The sequence below is a fragment of the Dermacentor albipictus genome, chromosome 2 (genome assembly GCF_038994185.2).
Source record: "Dermacentor albipictus isolate Rhodes 1998 colony chromosome 2, USDA_Dalb.pri_finalv2, whole genome shotgun sequence".
Classification (NCBI taxonomy): domain Eukaryota; kingdom Metazoa; phylum Arthropoda; class Arachnida; order Ixodida; family Ixodidae; genus Dermacentor; species Dermacentor albipictus.
Genome location: NC_091822.1, coordinates 137,529,554 through 137,549,303, shown reverse-complemented (window position 1 = coordinate 137,549,303; position 19,750 = coordinate 137,529,554). Strand labels below are relative to the sequence as shown.

The following is a 19,750-nucleotide window of genomic DNA, read 5'->3' as shown; positions in this document are numbered from 1 at the left end:
CAAGACTTGCCATATTACTACGTCTGAAGCTTCACAGCTTGCGGGTCTCCGCGACGCGCTTCATCTGATCAATGCTAAAAGGCCTCGAAAACTGGCAGTCTTCCGCGAATCAAGGACGATCTTGCAATGTGTGCAGCTGTTTCTCCGACATGGAACTCACGATCAGGTCACGTGCGAAATCCTGGAACTTGTCCATCACTTGAGAAAAGAAAGGCCATGATATCTCGTTTCAATGGATACCATTTCATTGCGGTAACATTGTAAATGATGACGCAGATAAGGCAGCTCGGACGTCAAACAAAGAAGACCGCTGCGTCCGCATTCTTTTCTCAAGGGCCGACGCTGCGAGACAACTTCGCATTCTAGCACGCACGCTCTCCTTAGTAAGGTGGAATACCGCACATACAAGGTGCATCAGACTGCACAGACTAAATCCTTCACTGCAACTCAGACCTCCGTCCGGACTGCATCGACGCGAAGCGTCTCTTCTGTGTCGGTTGTGGCTTGGAGTTGCCTTCACGAAAGCTTACTCAGCACTAACTGGAGTGGCTGATAGTCCTGCATGTGATGTTTGCGGATGCGAGGAGAGCATTGACCACTTATTGTGCCTCTGTCCTCAAGTTCAAGCACAAAGATAATCTTTGTCCAACACAATCAGGAAATTTGGTGATCGTCCTATGAGAGAGCAGACAGTACTAGAGCACCGTTCCTACGGATCATCGGCTCAGAAGGCAGTGAAGACACTTTTGTGCTTTCTCAGAACGTCTGGTTTGCGCCAGCGGCTTTGACTCGACCACTGTCTGTGCACATCTCTATACCCTCTCTCTCTTCCCTCTCTTCCCCTCCTCCCTTCCCCAGCGTAGGGTAACCAACCAGACTCTCGACGGGTTAACATCCATGCCTTCCTTCTCTTTCTCTCTCTCTTTCTCTCTCTCTCTCTCTCTCTCTGTTCCTGACAAAGCATGTAGCGCACATCCAATGGAGGGTACCGCAGACCTCTGAAGGGCGGGATGCTTGGACCGCATTCTGGATCGATGAATTTTAGGGATATCATATTCAATAAATTCTGATTGACTAATTGGCAGAAGGCGTGCAAAACGCCCGACGCTGCTACCAGTGAGGCGTCGCGTCGGACGCCACGTCATGAGGAAGTGATCCCCTGCAGTGGTCAGTCGAGGTTACCGTCCGCCACGTTCCAAGCTACACCAGCGGGCACTATGTCACGAACGAAATAATTAGGTTTTCACGTTAAGTACGTTACTGATATACAAACTGAGTGATTTCAAGCGGATGGTCAGTAAGTGCTCGTCATGTACTGCGGAGTATAGTCCGTAACCTTCGGGAACACTCCGATTATTCCAAAGCTAAGCGGCAGTTGTCTACTGAACGCGTGATATGTGTGAACGCTGCTGAAGAGAGACGGAAACTGGATCGTCGCAGCCATAGGTAACATTACGAGATAAGGCGGCGATTGACAGTGTCCTATACCTGTATATTAGGATATGATATTACGCAACTAGCTCACGCAGGCTATGTGACTATTTGACTCCACCTCCAGTAGATGTCGTTAGCCATAGTCATCTTTTCAGCATGTACTGGGTGCCTTTTCTTCGCTCGAATTTAGTTTTGCCGACGTTCAACGTCGGCCTTCTTGCTCCCTCTACTGCAGCCTGTTATGCCAATTATCAGTTTATTTAGCAAGCCATAAGGCTGTGAGTATCACGAGCTGTGCACTTGAGCTGTGTGTGTGTGTGTGTGTGTGTGTGTGTGTGTGTGTGTGTGTGTGTGTGTGTGTGTGTGTGTGTGTGTGTGTGTGAGAGAGAGAGAGAGACAGACAGACAAAAAAGCGCCCGTAGACTAAGTTTTCTTTCTATATTGAAACCTCTGAATCGAGTTTTCGAGTTTCGTCACCGCAGCGCAAGAAACGGCGAGATCGAACTCTTGAGCCCCCTAAGCCTCTATAGTGCGGCTGCTTTGCCGAAGCTTACTTTATAGCGGCACTGCACAAACTTCACGCGTATTGGAAAATTATATCGAGTACACTGATCAGAAGATCAGTAGTTTCCTTTCAGGGCTGTACCGCGCTTCCTTACGTTTCTTTTTTTCTTCTTTTTTGTCCGCTTTGCACGGCTTCTTTCCCGGCTTCCTGTACTGGGCACAGAAAAACACGCCGCTTGACTTTGAGACAATTTTAACCCTATTTTCCTTGTAAGTTTTCTTAGGAATCTGTAGCAGTGCAGTTGAGTATGTCAGAGAGGTCGCAGACAGTGTGTTTGCGAAACCCATTGCGGCTGCGTTATTTTTTTTTTTTTTTAAGCAACGGTGAACCAGTATTGCTGCCATGGCTTGCAAACATACACCGGAGAGGCTTTCTTGCAACTGCCTTGTTAGTATTGCAACATTATAACTCGCTTCTGATCGAAATGCTTTCAACCTGCGCTCCTCAACGGTTTCAACACCGAAAAAAAAGAAAAAAAAGGCCGGCTGTCGAAAGGCATTAAATTCAGGCTGCGCCTTCTATTATCAGACACGGCTTGGCGCAGCATGTCTATGCAGCCACTCGCGCTTCCAGCCGTCTACACACAACTGACGTGTATATATATATATTACAGGAAAACACACAATCAGGTACGAATATCAGCTTCTTCGTTTGCGAGATTTGTTCGCCGCTGCTCCATCTATACGAAGTTTAACGTTAACCTACACGTTACGTGCTTTGTGTCGGAAGGCATGCTGGGGTCATGAAGATGCGTCTTCGGCATTTAGCGACATCGATGAACACCGAATATTCCACCATACGTGGCTCGCTATTACTGTCGTATAAGTCATCATCATCAGCAGCAGCAGACTATGTTTACGTCCACTGCAGGATGAAGGCCTCTCTCAGCGGCCTTCGATTGTCTTGCTCTATAGTTGTTTCCAACCTGCGCTTGCGAACTTCCTAAATTCATCACCCCACCGCTGCCGCGTTGGACAGTGCTTCCCTTCTCTTGGGACCCATTCTATACCTCCAATGGTCCACCGGTTATCTACCCTACGTATTAAAGGGCCTGTCCAGCTCCATTTATTTCTCTTTATTTCAACTGGAATATCGGCTATCCCCGTTAGCTCTCTAATCCACACCGTCCTCTTCCTGTCTCTTAGCGCTACGCCTAACATCTTTCGTTTCATCGCTCTTTGCGTGATACCTAACTGGTTCTCGAGCTTCTTAGTTAACCTCCAAGTCTCTGCTCCATGCTTTAGCACCGATAGAATGCAATGATTGTACGCTTTTCTTTTGTATGAAAGTGGTAAGATCCCATTCAGGATTTGGTAATGCCTGCCGTATGCACACTAACCCATTTTTATTCCTCTACATGAAAATTTGCTTCTCATGGTCAGTGTGTCCTGTGAGTAATTGGCTTAGATAAACATACTCCTGTGCAGTCTCTAGAAGCTGACTGGCAATCATGAATTATGTTTTCCTTGTCAGGCCATTGAACATTACTTTTGTCTTCTGCATATTAATCTTCAACCCTACTCTTGCACTCTCTTTGTTAAGGTCCTCAATCATTTGTTGCGATTCATCTCCACTGTTGCTGAACAATATCGCCTGCAAGCCGAAGGTTGTTCGGTTGCTTAGGTTGCTCCTAACCTTTCCTAGTCTAATAACTTAACTACTTTCTTCTAAGCATGCAGTGAATAGCGCTAGAGAGATTTGTCTGCTTGCCTGACCCCTTTCTTGATAGGTAAATTTCTGTTTTTCTTATGGAGAACCAAGGTAGCTATCCAATCTGGGATAGCTATGGAATCGTATAAGTACCGTACTCTAATCAATGGCTCAAATAAATTCGCTTCAAGAAAAACCACTTTTGAGCACACGGTTCTAAGCTGGTCATAGATATACATACAATCTTGGCTGCGATAATTCCTCATTTAGAAGTGGTGTTCTGAAACCTTCCGCTTTCAGTCATACGTAATATTAAATCTCTGTCTCCGTGCGTATCTGTGTGCTAAATTAAAATTAAATTTTGAGGTTTTACGTGCCAAAGTTACGATGTGATTATGAGGCACACCGTTGCGGGGGACCGGAATAGCGCAGTGACCACCTGGGTTTTGATCCCGTGCCTCGGGCTTAGCAACGCAACACCATAACTAATACGCCACCGCGGTCAGTGAGTGAGTGAGTGAGTGAGTGAGTGAGTGAGTGAGTGAGTGAGTGAGTGAGTGAGTGAGTGAGACTGAGTGAGTGAGCGAGTGAGTGAGTGAGTGAGTGAGTGAGTGAGTGAGAGTGAGTGAGAGTGAGTGAGTGAGTGAGTGAGTGAGTGAGTGAGTGAGTGAGACTGAGTGAGTGAGTGAGTGAGTGAGTGAGTGAGTGAGTGAGTGAGTGAGTGAGTGAGTGAGTGAGTGAGTGAGTGAGTGAGTGAGTGAGTGAGTGAGTGAGTGAGTGAGTGAGTGAGTGAGTGAGTGCACGCGTTGGCGCGTTGTCAGCAATATGGCTTTCCTGTGCTCATCTGACCTCCTTTTGTGCCAGCAACTTCGAATATAGGACGCTCGGAACAAGTGCCAAATTGCGTCACATCACTGTCTTCAATAAAACAATCTGGTTCACATAACTGGAGGCCGCTGAATTGTTACACAATGTGTTTTTTTTATGTATATCATCCCTGCTTCGCGCACTGTTGCTGCTCGTTTCGAGTTGCGACAGCTCCGCCGTTTCCAGTCCTCGGACGGCTCTCTCGGGTACATTTCTGCCTTCCGCTGTTGCGTCGCCCATTAGTTCCGAGGGGCCTATTCCGCGCACGTTATGTCGCTTCGCGCGAAACCGCTTTCCCCCTCTCAACTCAGGTTCTCATTCACGGTCACCGCTGCGTGGGCGACGCTTCCATTGTTCCATCCGCGTTCTTCCCGGCGCTATTTCTTTCTTTCTGGTTTTTCCCAGCCGTAGCTTTCCCATAACTTTTCCGGCGTCGTCCTGCGATTACCTCTCCGAGGTTTCTTCTTTCCACAACTGGCGGACTCTCGGCTGCTTTAAACAGCGTTTAGCGCGCTCCTCTGAAGGGCGTTACGGAAGTGAGGCAACCGAACAAAAGGGGGTCGGGGGCGCCCGCGCGACAAACAATGACAAAGAGCGTGGCGACGCTAAGTCCGAAGCCGAGAAGAAAATGCAAACAAAAAGCGGTCGGACAAACCAGTAGAGCACAAGGTCGTTTTCGCGAAGCAGTCAGACGTGAGACCATTTTGCTCCGTCGTGTCTCGGTTTTCTTTGTCCTTATATTTTTTTTTGCCTGTCCCTGTATACCGTTCCTGAAACCACCTCGCTCTCAATCGTGATGGAGCTTGTCCCCCCTCACCCCCTCTCCTCCTTTCCCGTCGTCGGCACGGAGCAAGGACACAGGTTGCCCTCGGGGCGAGTGAAACTAGCCAGCTCACGTAGCAGGAACGCCGTAGTCCCGTCCTTCGAGCCCCCGGAAGCGTTTCGCACAGTCGTTACGAGTCTGGACGTTGAGTTAGGTTGGAGCAGGGGCCTGTGGGCGGCGGGATGTAAAGGGTTGCGTCGAGGCAGACCGCGGCTGGACGAAGGGATGTAACAAGGGAGAGAGAGAGATATAAGACTGTTATGACGGGGCAGCAAACGCGTGGGGACCATGCCAAATACTAAGCAGTGCGCCTCTTTTTTATGACCGTGGAAACTGTCGCTGTCCTTGCCTTGGACGCGCAGTCGGGTAAAGGAATTGGTACGTCTACCTTATAAGGACGCGACAGCCTTAGGGACACGCGACTGTTCTTTTAAAAGGCAGACGAAACGTCGGACGAGACAGACGATAAAAGAAACAAATAGAAGCGCTGCTGTTTTTTTTGCCTTTTTTTTTTACGAGACCATGCGTTCTCTGCTCTGTAGGAAATTAGTTTCGAATTAGTCATGCTTCGCACGCGTATGCAGGGTGAAATACACTTTAGGAGGACTGATCGTTTAATTGGCAAGTTAGTTTTGCATGCAAACTAGAGCATATTAGGGCAAAGTGCTGGAACAGGCGACAACACAACCAGACAACGAAGCGCTCATCCTTTTTCTTTTTTTTCCCCGTCTGTGTTTTTCTGTTCCAGCATTTTGCGCTAATATACTCTGCTTTGAATGTTAGGATTACCTTCATTGAGTGGTTAATCACCACGATACCCGTTGTCGACAGCAAACTCACTCGCATCTGCTGGCGCGGACGTCTCCTGGCGCGACACACATTTCCTGTTCAGACCTCACGTGCTCCGTGTACATATTATTACGGACTGAGAAAAAACCCCGAACCCACTGGCACAAGCTTCCCCATCCCGGTTCTTTTTTCACTTTCCACGTGCATCCGTATTCAGACTACCGGGACTTTTTTCAGCTTTATTCATAATCTTTTTTTTTCTTTCCCACTCACTGTCAGTGCGTTGCGTTCGAACCGTGCATGAATGCGCACGCTGCAATCGGGAGGCGCCCTGGTTATTTCTTTTTTTTTTTCCCCTTTATCGATCGCCAGACGTCGTCCGACCTTTTCGCCCGTCTTCGATTCGATCGCCTTTGCATAGGCGCGTCCGTCACACGTGATTCGTGTTGTGATTACGCGTTGTATGCTAGCTTCTTTGTTGACTTGTTTGTTTTTTTTTTTAGCCTGCTCGTCTCGTCGAACGCCAGCGTATACCGCCACGCACGGGGCGCGCGATTTCGCCCATTTCGCACCGCCGGTGCCGTCCGGTCGCGGAAAGGGGGTCATTTCGTGACTCCGCGCCGACGATGGGCGAATTCGGGTTCGGCGCGGCGTCTGCGACTTGGGATCGAGCGAGAAGTGGCCGACGCCGAACAATGTCGCCCCCCCCCCCCCCCCCCCCGTCATTGCCGTCGTCTTCAATGGGGCGCTGTTTTCGTTTTCGACGCTGTGTTTCCCCGTTTACGGTCGACACTGTACGTTTGACTCCGCCTGTACACCACTGTCGCTGCCAGTCGCACATATATTACGTTGAGTACTTCCGCGAAGCGGACGTCGTAAACACGCTGCGCGATGATATATACCTCTACACGGTACGCCGTATTCGCATTCGTTTCTGTATCTTCGCAACGTGGGATCGAGCCGAGTTCTTGTGTTTCAGCGATAACTTCCAACTGGTTGTCTGTACGGATGTTCTCTTGTCCGAGCCCTGATTTCTTCCTTTTATATTTTTTTTTGTGATGTAGTCGGTTTGCTTTCTATTGCTGCGTCTTGCCATGTTTTTGTGGAAATGAAAAGGTTGCAATTCGGTCGACGTAGTTGCACTCTCACGAACACTTCGATGTTTGGCTCTTTTTCTCTCGCTCTTCTTTTTTTTTTTGCCGGAGTATATGATTATTTTTCAATGCCTCTAACTGCTTCGACTGTATTCTCGCATTTTTATAGGAGGCAGTATTCTCCCAATACTTTTTTTTTTTACGGTCGTAATAAGCAGGCAGCGATCGAGCCTACATGGATATCAATAACTCTGCGTGAAGTTAACTTCTGTCATATCGTTTACGACGATCTTACTCCGGTTGTGACCGCGCCGTCCATTTGTGTAATTGGTACCCGTAACTGCGTTCCGCGCTATGCCTTTTATTTTTCCTTCTAAGCTGCGCCCACAGTCGCGGCGCATACTTTCTGCTCTCGGTTATCGAAGAGCACGGGCCGCCACGACGCAGAACGCGGTGCGAACATGGAAATCGAGGGTGTCCCGAAAGTGGCGCGGCGTGGCGTGGCGCGACGACTACCCGATTTGCCGATCCGACCTTGGACTGGCGCCCCTGTGCCCGCGCGCCGCTGCAGCGTGGTCTAGAGCACCACCTCCCGTCCCCCTTTCCGCGCACACTCTCGCACGTTTTCCCTTCACTCCGTTTGACGCCCGCCATCAATATCCCGGTGCGGCTGTTCCACAGAGCACGTGCTTCTATGCAAATCCCGGCCCTGGTGCCTCTATACGCGCCGCCGTATACCTTCTTTTCCTCTACATACCCCCTCTCCCGCTTTTCTTTTTTGTTTCGTTGTTGATTTCGGTCTTTTGCCGGGACACTTCGCTTTCTTGGCCTTTTGTTTGTTTGATTACCGCGCGCTCGCTTTCTGCCCCATTCGCGCGCGCGGCCGGGGACGAGAATAAATATCGCACGCAGTCATCTGTCCACTCAGCCTCCCCCCTCCCCCCCCCCCCCGCCTCTGAACCCCCGCTGCCGCCGTTACAGGGGGAGCACTATTGTCTGAAAGATTACTTTCGTTCTTTTTTCTCTTTTGCTCGTTACTTGAAAAATCGTGAAAGAAGCATTCGCACCGGTGGTGCTTGCGTTCCACGTAGCAGAGTATCTATAACGTATGCGATTCGACGTTGCGCGTGAGAATTCTCCGCTCTCTCGTTGGCTATCCGAGAAGTAACCTTTCCCTGTTATAACGCGCCCTCCTTCCCAATCTTCTCCCTTCGGACAGTAGTTCCTCCCTTCCTCGATCATTCGCGCCACGCAGAAACCCGATAATCCCACTGCGCGTCCGGAAATGGGGAGAAGAGGGTGGGAGTGAGAGGACGGGGTTGGGATGAAGGCTGTTACCTGCCAAGGCACAAGACCATCAGTGGAGGCGTTATCTTCCCACACTTCATCCACTGGGGGCACGATCCGTGACATTGTTCTCACCTTCCCTCCCTTTCCCCGGGAGCCGACGTCCATTTCCTTTACTCCCGGACGTCGATTGTAGCCCACGACGCGATAACGTTGGCCCCGCCCGACTTTAAATCCCCTTATATCATAAGATATCGTAAAAACAAAGTATTTCACTTCTCTGCGAAGCAGGAGGGAACTACATTGGAATCCTCTCCCGTTTGTTGTGGTGCAGTATAGGGAACGCGAGCAAAGGGGAAGGGAAGAGTGTATCCCTGCACACGGGGAAAAGCTCCCGTTTTTTGGAACGGTGCCAAGCTCTCGGACCCACTGACGTCCGTCTTCCCAGCTGCGCCCGCTTCCTTGCGAAATGCTGTTCTGCAATTCCCGCGCTTTTTCTTTTCTTCTCCCAAGCGGCCTTGCTCGGACTTTCTATAAAGTGCACGCGTACGCCGTGTTTTCGCGCGCATTATCCAAGTGTAGGCCTCGTGTATTGATATAAAGATACAGTGCAAAGGGATTTGCAAGACATCTTGAGAAACGAAGTGGTAGCAAAAGGTGGAGTAACATATGTCCTGATGAATCATACCGGGGACGTAGTGCTCAGAAAGCTTGCGTCCCATTATGCGAAATGTCTCGTGACTTCAAGCGCATCAGCGAGTTCAAAGAATGCCGACTTAATAATACATTGTAACACAATGTACGTCAAGAAATTAAGGGTGATGTGCCCAGAAGCTTGTTTTCAGTATTATAACAAATACAGAATTTAATTTTGAATATATGATTGGGGCAACACTTTGCTTCAATCAGTCCAGATAACACACTGCTTTAGGAAGGAGTATAAATTATACTTTTTTTTTCATTCGGAAGTTGGCCCTGCGGCATATTCAGCAATGCATCTTTACTATAGAAGTACCTATTCCGGCGTTTCTTGCTGCCGACTCTTCGAGCATCGTGAACATGCCCATTATTGGCTCATTGTGATGGTTCAGCCCCGAATTCGTGTAAAAACGCCCATCACTTTTGTCTTCTTAGCCACTCCTGATCTCCCTCTGTTTTCCCTTTACTGCTTGCGAAGAGCCGAATGAATCACTGAGGACTGTTGTGTTTTCCCGCATTCTTTCCTGCGCGGGCTGCTTTCTCCTCCTCCCATGCCTGTGCAGGTCTTTGGTTACATACCGTATATACGCGTACCTGCATTGTTTTCTTCAATTTCTTTAGCTAGGTAGTAAGTTTCTCTCTTTTGTTTGTTCGTTCGTTCGCTCATTTGTTTGTTGCTTGTGCTGCTGTTGTTTTCGACAGCTGTGATCGAATGACAGACTCGTGGAGTCACACACGCCTAAATAATGCGCGTAGACGGGATCGCCGGGCTCTGACGTCAAACAGGAGGATGCGGCGCTGCGGCAGCGAGCGTTTCGCAAGGGATCGCTATATCGACGGCAACGCATGCCCTCCCTGCCTCCCAACAGAGCAGAGCGTTTTGTTTGCAAACTGACACCCATCGTCTCGTGTTTTTTTTCAGCGTACGAGGGGAGAAGGTTGTTTCCTTCCTTTCTTTCCTTCATACGTTCTTTCTTTCCTTTTTTTCTCTCTTGCTTCCCATCCTCCTTTCGTTCCATCATTTTTTTCCCTTTCCTTGAGACACGTTCATTGCACTACGCCATTTCGTCCCATTAAAAAAAAAGGGTAAAGAACGAGTGTGTGAGTGAGTCGACGGGAACAATTTTGTAGAACGAGGAGAGACGTAGCGGCGGCGCCATGTTCTGTTTTCGCACTCGGCGCTGCGGTGCTCTACGTTTTCTCTTAGCGCGGCTCTTTGTGGAATCCCGGCGAGTGGTAATGCGAATTGGACGGTGCAGTTGCGCAGTGCTATAGGTCCAGTGCGCACGCGCTGCTCTCTATTGTTACCGCGAATGCCGGGCGCGTGACTGAAGAAATGGCCCACTGCGGGGAACCGCGCTTTGAATCGCGGCTGCAGTACATAGTGTGCAAGACGCGGCGGCGTGCTGGGGCGAGCAATTTGCGAGATTCCGTTTGGGCGGGAAAAAATAGATTATGAAAAAGAATGTTTCTTCTTTCTTCCTTTTTTTTTTTTTGTTCGCGTGGTTCGGTGAGAAGTATACAGGACGGGAAAACCTGTTTCAGTTCTACAAACGCGCCTGTGAATACAACAGCTGAACGAGATTGGTTTCGGCAGAGGCGGGCCATCCTGCTATAGATGCATGTATTGCGATATAAGAGAATTGGAACACGCACCCGCGGATTTTTTTTTTTTGTCAGTTCTGTTCGGTTGTCGGATGTGGGAAAACATTTGCAACCGTTTTCAATGCGCGACCTTGAAGCCAAAGGACGCCTGTGGGCTATGCAGCGCTGATACCATTATGACTGTTCTTTTACCGGGATACTCAAGATAAACATTAAATATACTTAGAAAGGCAGACAGTGTTTACGTTTATTTAACGGTAACAGAAAAGAGAGGCCGACTGTTCGACAAGAGAGAGAGAGAGAAATCAAGGAGAGGAAAGGCAGGAAGGTCAACCAGACGAGCGTCCAGTCTACTACACCATATTGGGGGTATAAGTTTAGACATATGATTTAAAATAACACGGACGTCGTTGTTTTTCTATATCCTGATCAAGTCTGTTTTTGGTTACATGAATGCCGCTATATAGCGTGCGTCTGTGACATGGTTCATTGTGTGTTTCCAGAACCTGCTGGTCCTTGGTGTATATATAGCAGATTCCACGTAATAAAATTTTGAGCTGACAGACACCATCGTCCGGGTCTCTATTCTTTCGTCCTAGTCGTGTACGTACTCGCGCTCAATCTTCAAGCATGAATTATTTCCAACTAGCCTAGCTGTGCATTCTCCTTACCTATGGTACAGGGCTGCGAAATGATTTTGCTTCGATCCGCGACGTCATGCTACCTTACCCGACTGCCATAGAATTTGATGGCGACGCTCCCGAGTAAGCCGCGATGATTTTGACGTGACCGCTTTCGTCGCGTCGGAGTTGCCAACAGAAATTTCGATCCAAGTAGCATGATGCCGTAAAGCAGAGTGCACATCCCTGCTATTGTTTAGCCCACTGTGTAAGGAGCGGGAGGAGGAGGAGGAGGAGGAGGAGGAGGAGGAGGAGGAGGGCATGATGCCGTAAAGGAGAGTGCACATCCCTGCTATTGTTTAGCCCACTGTGTAAGGAGGAGGAGGAGGAGGAGGAGGGCATGATGCCGTAAAGGAGAGTGCACATCCCTGCTATTGTTTAGCCCACTGTGTAAGGAGGAGGAGGAGGAGGAGGAGGAGGGCATGATGCCTTAAAGCAGAGTGCACATCCCTGCTATTGTTTAGCCCACTGTGTAAGGAGGAGGAGGAGGAGGAGGAGGAGGAGGAGGAGGAGGAAATAAAGAGAGAAGGCAGCGATGTTAACCAGAAATGCGTCCGGTTGGCTATCCCTACTCTGGAGGATGGGAAAGAGGGAACGCGCTCTGCTTATGAGCGTGGCGTCGTCGGTTCGAAACTCACTACCGCCAACGTTTTTTTTTTCTTTCCGAATGTATCCTGTTTTTCGTGCATTAATTTCTTTACAGCGACTACCGCGGTGAAATTAGAACGCAGTGCCCCGAGAGGGAGGGTGACGTCGAGTCACGGCGATGTCCGCTCCGCTCGCGCAGCACCTGGCGCGCCAGCAGGTGTTCCCCTTAAGCCCAGACCGCACGTACGCTTGCGGACGCGATCGAGAGTTCGTGTCGGCGCGTCCACGCATGCGCAGACAGTTCAGCGCGTGGCGCGATCGCGGTGAACTCCTCTGTTATCGCGCGCTTGGGCTGCCTCGCGTCGGCGCGCCTGGCTACGCAGCTATGGCGCGGTACATTCAACTCACAGTGAAACAGATTTATATCATGTAAAGGGCTTAATATTTCATTTTTTGTACTGATCTAACAGCTCTAAATATATAATGATTACGTTTATACATGTCCAAGCATTTCGAAACACTGTCAATAAGAAAGTACGAAGTGGCGTCTTCCTAGCCATCTATGAGTGAGCCCAGTGAGCGCGTCTTTGTGGATGCAAACAACTATTCCTCGCGAGGCGCGGCAGACGCAAGGTGCGTGGACGCGACCTTGCGCGCGTCCGCAAGCGTACGTGTGGTCTGGGCTTTAAACCGCTCGGCTCCGTCGAGGCGCGCACGTGACGTGGCGTCACAGCCAATGGGGAATTTAGGTGCCGTTTCGCTGCTACAGACGCCGGCTTTTTTCGCTCAGTGGGACATTTGACGATTGCGCATCAATAGACGGACTTCGCTGAGCAATGCTGCATCAGTTTTGAGGGCGTTATCGCCAGCCACCTCTTGTGTTGCCGTCTGCTGTAGCTTGCCGAGCCGTAATACTAATCTATTCTATAGTTCAAATTTATGGCATCCTTACCTAGTATGTTCCACTTCGCGCCTTACGAAACCGCCCCCCAAAAAACTAACTGGTCTGCTTGTAGTAATTCTAGGCAACCTTTTATTGGGCATTTATAGCTAAACGTTGTTTTTCTCTCTGTCTTTCTTGTTTTCTTTCTTTTTCGTTCTTGGCTTCTCCCGCATTTCCTGTCACTCATCTTACGTGCGTGATGCATTCCGCTGATGAGACCGAGGCCGCCGGTTTGATGCCCAGCCACGGCGGCTGTGTTCCAACGGCAGTGGAAATGCTCGTGCCCGAGAGTACTTGAAGCTCGGTGATGTTTAAGAACCTCAAGTGACCGAAATTTATCTGGAGCCTGTCTATCATGTCCCGTTGCTGCCTTGCAGTCTTTACTCTCGCCAATTGATCAATTAATCTATCAGTGGAGGTGAGGCTGTATGCGAAAACCAGTTCGAAAGCACCGTGACAGCAGAATTTGGCGACGCCGGGAGTTAACAAGGAGACGCGGGTCACCTTTCGTACGCTACCAAAGCTGTACGTATACCGTCGTGGGTGTGTGAGAAGCGATCGTGGCTCGATTCGCGACTCCAGAGCACGCGATCCTCCTTTCCGCCGTGAGTGAAACAATGTGAAACACTGTGAAACCCTCCAAAGTCTCGCGGCCGGTCTTGCCGCTCGCATAATGCCACAGGCCTCGCCGAGCGTGCAGCTATGCACCCTCGTATACGCTAGCGCGTGTGCGGCCAGACGCATCGATCGGTCCGGGGCGCCGGCTCGGAGGCAGGCCGCCGTCAGTTTATTAGGACGGCCTAGCACGGGCGGAGAGAGAGAGAGAGCAAACCCGAAAGAAAGTAAAAAAGAAAGAAGGCTGCACGAACTTTTTAGGAGGATTGCGGGAGAGCGTGCAGTCCCGGTCGGAGCCGCCCACCCCTTGCGCGACGTGTCTGTCCTGAGTGCTTCTACAGCGCGAGGTGAGGGACCGCCGCGTGTTCGCACTGCTAATGCTACCCTTTCTTCCTCCGTCTCCTTTCCCTCTCTTCTTTTTCGTAACTCAACCCCTTTTCCCTGCATAGGGTAGCGAACGGGATGCTCGTCTGGCCGACCTTCCTGCCTTTCCTGCCTCTGCTTTATCTCTTTGTCTGTCTTCCTACTCCTCCTCTGCCTATAAGTACGCCCGCTCTCGCTGCTCTACGCAGAAGCTGCGCTGTCTGCTTTCAAAACAACGAAGCACAGTGTGGACACACACTCATGGGGTTTTAATAGGTTGGCCGTGGAAGAGACGCCGCCACAACGAACACGGACAGCAACGGAGTGCTATTGCCAGCTGGTTTCTTTTATTGTCGCTTCACCGGCACCAGCATACACAAGGATTCGTGCACGAAGGGAAGCATTCTTGTACATAGCCTTGTATGTATTCGCATACATTCTTGTGTATGATTCGCGTGTGTCAACCATTCCTGTGAAATATTCTATATACTGGCGCCACTCAAGCGGCAATAAAACCACCTGGTAGTAATGCTGCCTTGTTGTCCGTCTTTTTGCTTCGTGTGGTCTGTTCCGCGCCAAACACGTTCACTTTTCAAGATGACCAACTAGCTTAACGCCACGTAATTTACAATTACAGCTAAGGGACACGTATACACAGGAGGAGCATGGCAACTCGACCACACAAGGTGGCGTAGTGGCTACGGCGCTTCGCTGCTGAGAACCATCGGTCGCGGGTGTGATCTTCAGCCGCGGCTATCGCATCCTTATGGATGCACAATGCAAAAGGAATCGCGTGTTTACGCATAGGTATACGTTAAAGAACCTTACGTTGTCTAAATTGGTCACACCCCCTCCCCCTGCACTCCCTCCGCTGTGCAGTTCAGGGACACTAATCCGCTTAACTACAGCTAGGCAACCCTGCTGCGATTAGTGTCGGGTACAGCGGAAACTCTCCTGTTATAGTTCAGCGTGCCTGAACTCTCGTGTGTATTTGTGCAGCGGCTTCCTGTTTGCTCTTTATTAACTGTAGACAAATGAGAAATGAAGGCTTATGTTAGAGTCGGCTATCCCAAAACAGTCAAGAAATTAATGTGCATTTCACCGTGAATAAGCTCACGAGTACCACGAACACATAAACACACTAACCCTGCAAAAAAAAAAGACAAGCGTGATTGTAAACAAACTAAAAAGAAACAAGCCAGGAAAAGCGACCCGCGTTTAGTATATCTAAAGGTGTGTCTGCTGTGCAATAAAACAGCAATATGCACTTAAATGCGAATATCGTTGTTCCAGATGTGGTAACATCAAATACTGAATATGCCTAAAGTTCACAAGAATCTACAGCTTGTAAGTTTGCTTTCCCGAATACCGCACTAAACTAGCCCAACTTTCCAACTGTGGGCTCCTTTTATTTATTATCTTTTTTTTTCGGGGGGGGGGGGGCTGTGCACCGCGGTTTTCTGTATATGCAAAGGACGGGTTAGGACAACGTTGCGAAATGACCGAAAGCGCGTCGACACCACGTGAGGAAGGGAAACGCGCTTAGTCCACTGTAACGCAAACAGACGTCCAGACACGCCGCGGGCGTGCCGCCAGACTTAATTGACTCGGGAAACGTTCCTGGACTGAGGTCGACGGAACCGCCCACACTCCCTCGGCAAGTCTCGCGAAGTGGCGCGGGAGTTCTTTCTTTGTACACGCCGAGGAAACGGGAATGCGGTCTCGGCGGGAGTTGGGGAGGCGAAGCAACTTCGAAAGTTTTGCTGCGCTGAGATTTACTTCGTGAACTAAGTTTCACGACATGCAGACAATGCAGGTGCTTTGCGCGTTGTTTAGAAGACCGCTGGTAAATTGAAAAAAAAAAAAATGCCCGACGTCGTAGTACTTAAGAAACAATTGTGTTACGAGCGGCGATTCTGTAGATCAGGAGACAAGAGGGGGGGTTAGGCTAAGGAGTTATCCAGAAAAAAGTTACCTTTTGCTACCCTCCATGGAGGGGGGGGGGGGGGGGGTGCTCAATGGAAAGCGAATTTAAAGAAATAGGGAGCGAAAAAGCTGTGAGAAGGGAAACGGAAATCGATGCAAGAAATGCTAAGGCGGCAGGCGTCGTTGTCACAGTCTGTCTTGCAGAACTGCAGGAAGAGTACAAAGGCGCTCTAGTCGCCTTTAGCAGAGGTTCGGTCCTAAAAACGTTTGTTCTATAACTGCGTCCGTCTGCTCAGTGTCTACATAATGCACCACCGCAGCACATTCCTCTTCGTACTTTATCATGGGCAGAGGAGTTTCTCAACTAAGGGTTTGCAGAGCGACCATAACTGAACCTCAGTGAACCTTTAGCCTGTTTCACATGCACGCGATTGAGCGAACGGAGCGAACAGCGGCGCGGCTCTGCGAAGCTTTTCGCGAGCTTTCGTTTCACGTGCATTGCCGCCGCGCGTTTTCCGCCGCTGCGAATAGCAATGTTGCTGGCAAAAAACGCGGGACTTTCAGCCAGTTTCGGTAGTTTGCGACTACCAACATAAGCATTGCTTTGTCCCTGCCTCTCAAATTTTTATTTTATGAATACATATCCTGCGCTCTCTGGGCATGTAGTTCGTACCCCGTGTAGCAAGTAAATAAACACCGTCCTATGCGCAGGCTTTCCCGCACTAGTCCTCCACTGGTCACGTGTCGAGGCGGGCCGTTCGGAAGCGATGCTGCCGTTCTTCCGCTGCGATGAAATTCTAACTTGTCCGAACCTCGCCGCCGCCGCCGCTCGAAACAGATTTCTGCGGCGCGGCGGCAGGATTCGCGAGCATTTTCGCTTGCATGTGAAACAGGCTTTAGGCGGCACTGGGATTCGCACAGCGGACAGCAAGTATACCGTCGAGTCGGGACTTGCGCTTGCGAATGGAACAGTTACGTGCATCTCGCTCAGTCCACAAAGAAGCGCCGAGACAAACTGTGCTGGAGCATGACAGGAAGTTCTCAGGTAAACATCTCAGCGTCATTCTTTTATTCATTATTGTCATTTTCTATGCCTTTACGAAACAGCGGTTACACGGACAGAGAAAGCCACTCACTCGCGCCTGCAGTGTTTGAGTGTCTGCAGTGTCGAGTGTTTGCACTGTCGGTCAATCGAGAAGCGCTCCACTTCTTTATGTAACGGGACAAAAGGCTCTCCAATCGACCGCTGTCCGCACACGCGGCACCGCCCCGCTCGCTCCCCGTCCGCATTCTCTCAGTTCGCACCGACTTCTTTCTCGTCCTCTCCCGAGAGGACGGGCGAGCTTGTGGCCGTCGCGGCGCTCGCAGAAAGCCAGTTACACGTCGCCTCTTTTGATGAACGCATACAAAGCCGATCCTTTCACCGCGAGAGCAAACTGTACGGGGATCACGGATTCGGTATTTTGGTGTAGCGCGCCTTCGAGCTACACGCGCGGTTTAAAGTCCATTCGGTGGCAGTAGCATATTTGCGCGCGTTTTACCCCACGGCGAACTAATCTTGTGGACGCGAAGTTCGGCGTGAAATATTCAGCACCCAAACGCGCACCCGGTTTGTTATACCCTTTACGTAGGGTGCAGAGGGCTAAGGAACGAAAAAAGAGAAAGAGCTGGGGGAGAGAGAGAGAGAGAGAGAACACGAGCTTCGCGAACTGACCGTCGTCTAACGGCTGTCACTGGGATCCGTCCACTTGAGGAACTGGATCACAGCACTCGTCGCTTTCTTAGCTTGCGGCGCATACGGACACAGTTTAAGAGAGCAAGGAAGTTATAGCCTGTTTACACTGGCACAAACGTCCAATCTACCTTATAAGAAAAACGCTAGTTAATTTCCTACGCCTTGGCAAAATGTTCCTCATGAAGGGCAACACTATCACGCCTTTCTTTTTTTTTTGGCTTTGTATTGTCACTGCTGTACTTAATAATGCGGTGCTCTGCCTACTATGAACACTCGTTGGCATTCTAAACCATGTTATCTCGCCTTCTTGCGTACGTATTGCTGTCTGGTTATCTTTATCCCTCTGTCTGTTTTTATTCCAGTCCTTCAGTCTTTCTTTTCCCCTTAGCCCTGTAAGGTATCAAACTGAACAGTTTGTTCTGCCCGCATTATAATTCCCGGCCTTTTGTTCTTTTCACTTGAGCCAGTGTGTGCAAGGCGGGTCAGGCGCCTGAGAATACGGTACTCCCTTACAATTCCCCTCGTTCTTTGTCCTCCCTCGCCTTAATATCGCTGCGGGGTAGCTCACAGTCGTCTTGCTGGAGCCATTGTCCTCGAGAAACACCCGCTGACGAAAAATACACGTGGGCGTCGCCGCACGTTCAATAACGCGCAGCCAATACAGCGGTCATTTACGCATTCTGGTGTGCTGGTGGAAGCATTCATTTCTCGTTCGGAACGTGCGAGAATCGCCTTCGGCCTCCGACTACGCTGTATCAATGAATGGGCTACGCTTAACTTATGCGTTGGATATACGCAGTTAAGGCCTGTCCTTTGTCAAAAGATGCTGATGGGATGCTGTGTGATCCGGGTCTAGACGTTGCGCAGAGCCAAGGGAAAACAAAGACAGAAGAGCCTGCCAATTCAAATAGGGAACAGGCGCAAGCACATATATACCGAGAGGAGGAATGTCTGTATACTCCTTGTATGCCTTCGATTATTTCCTTTTTTCCTTTATTTATTTTCTTACTTTCGCACCAACGCAGTAATTCATTTCCTTACGTGCCAACTAAACCTGCAAGCAGCTCACGACCAAGCGTATAGATTCACAATAAACGAAATTGTGAAAAATGTCCACGTAGATACTAACTTTTCGAACACGAAGGAAGCAGCATTAGCTAAAGCTCTCAGTACATTTCTGTTCGAACATAGTAGCTTCGAGAAACAGTCGAAGACGTGCACGCTTGATCAATAGGGTGCGTTCGCATTGTTCAACTTCCGGGACTTGCGTTCGGAGCCGTTTCCAGGGGAGACGCCGTGTGTATTTCAACTGAGCTACGTGCGAAAGGTTCATTGCACCGCCCAGTGCGCTCGCGCTCTTATGTGGTGCGTCTGCGCGCTTTGTTCGACGTTCGTTTTTGCGTCCTTTCCTCCAATGGCTGACAGCAGGATGAACTATTCATTGCTTAGTAACAACGCTAACATACGTTCATACATACGCTAACAACGCTAACAACGCTAACATACTTCGCTTCTCCTTCACTCAAATTCAGAAGATGTGCCGCTTTAAACTATGGCGCGTCAAATTGCCGCAGCCTCGGTATTCGGTATACCAGGCGGGACCTCACAGCCTTCATATCCGAACGCTTGGTTGGCGACACTTGACAAAAGGCTCTTGCTGTAAATGCTGACGCCTCGCGCACATTTTGTCTGCGCATCCAATAACGGATGCTCTTCTGCGCACTATCGAAACAATTCGAAACCATCGCCTTCTGTCAAGTTCCGCCGGGTTGTCGAATTCGCCGCCCCCATTTTTTTTTCACCTCTTACTGGCTTACAGAAGGGCTCCACCCTCTTTAATTGATTGGCTCAAACCGTCAACTTGGCGAAATTCGAAAACTTGGCAGAACTTCACAGGATCCAACGTCGCGCCCCACACCTTGCAACCACATCGCATCCCTCGTTTCCCCTTCTCACGTCGCGCACGCCTTGATATCACCTTTTAACGCTGAGAGCGCAGCAAAGCGCTCGCGATCTCGTTGGCTGCAGCCCAACGCAGCCGGGGCCTCTGTCCTGCAGTGCTCGACATCGTTGAGAGCAGAGCCCAC

The 19,750-nt window shown here is 49.9% G+C and overlaps 1 protein-coding gene across 3 annotated transcripts in view; it reads left to right on the top strand.

Annotated features, from left to right (window-relative positions):
* futsch overlaps positions 1 to 19,750 on the top strand; it is a 199,838-nt gene that overhangs the window by 26,240 nt on the left and 153,848 nt on the right. The window contains exon 1 of one of the 3 annotated variants that reach the window (XM_065452185.1): positions 16,747 to 16,973. The exons of the other annotated variants lie outside the window; for them this stretch is intronic. Coding sequence (XP_065308257.1) covers positions 16,892 to 16,973 — 82 coding nt within the window. The 5' untranslated portion in view covers positions 16,747 to 16,891. Of the gene's footprint in view, positions 1 to 16,746; positions 16,974 to 19,750 lie in introns of those variants that run through there. 3 annotated transcript variants of the gene reach the window in all.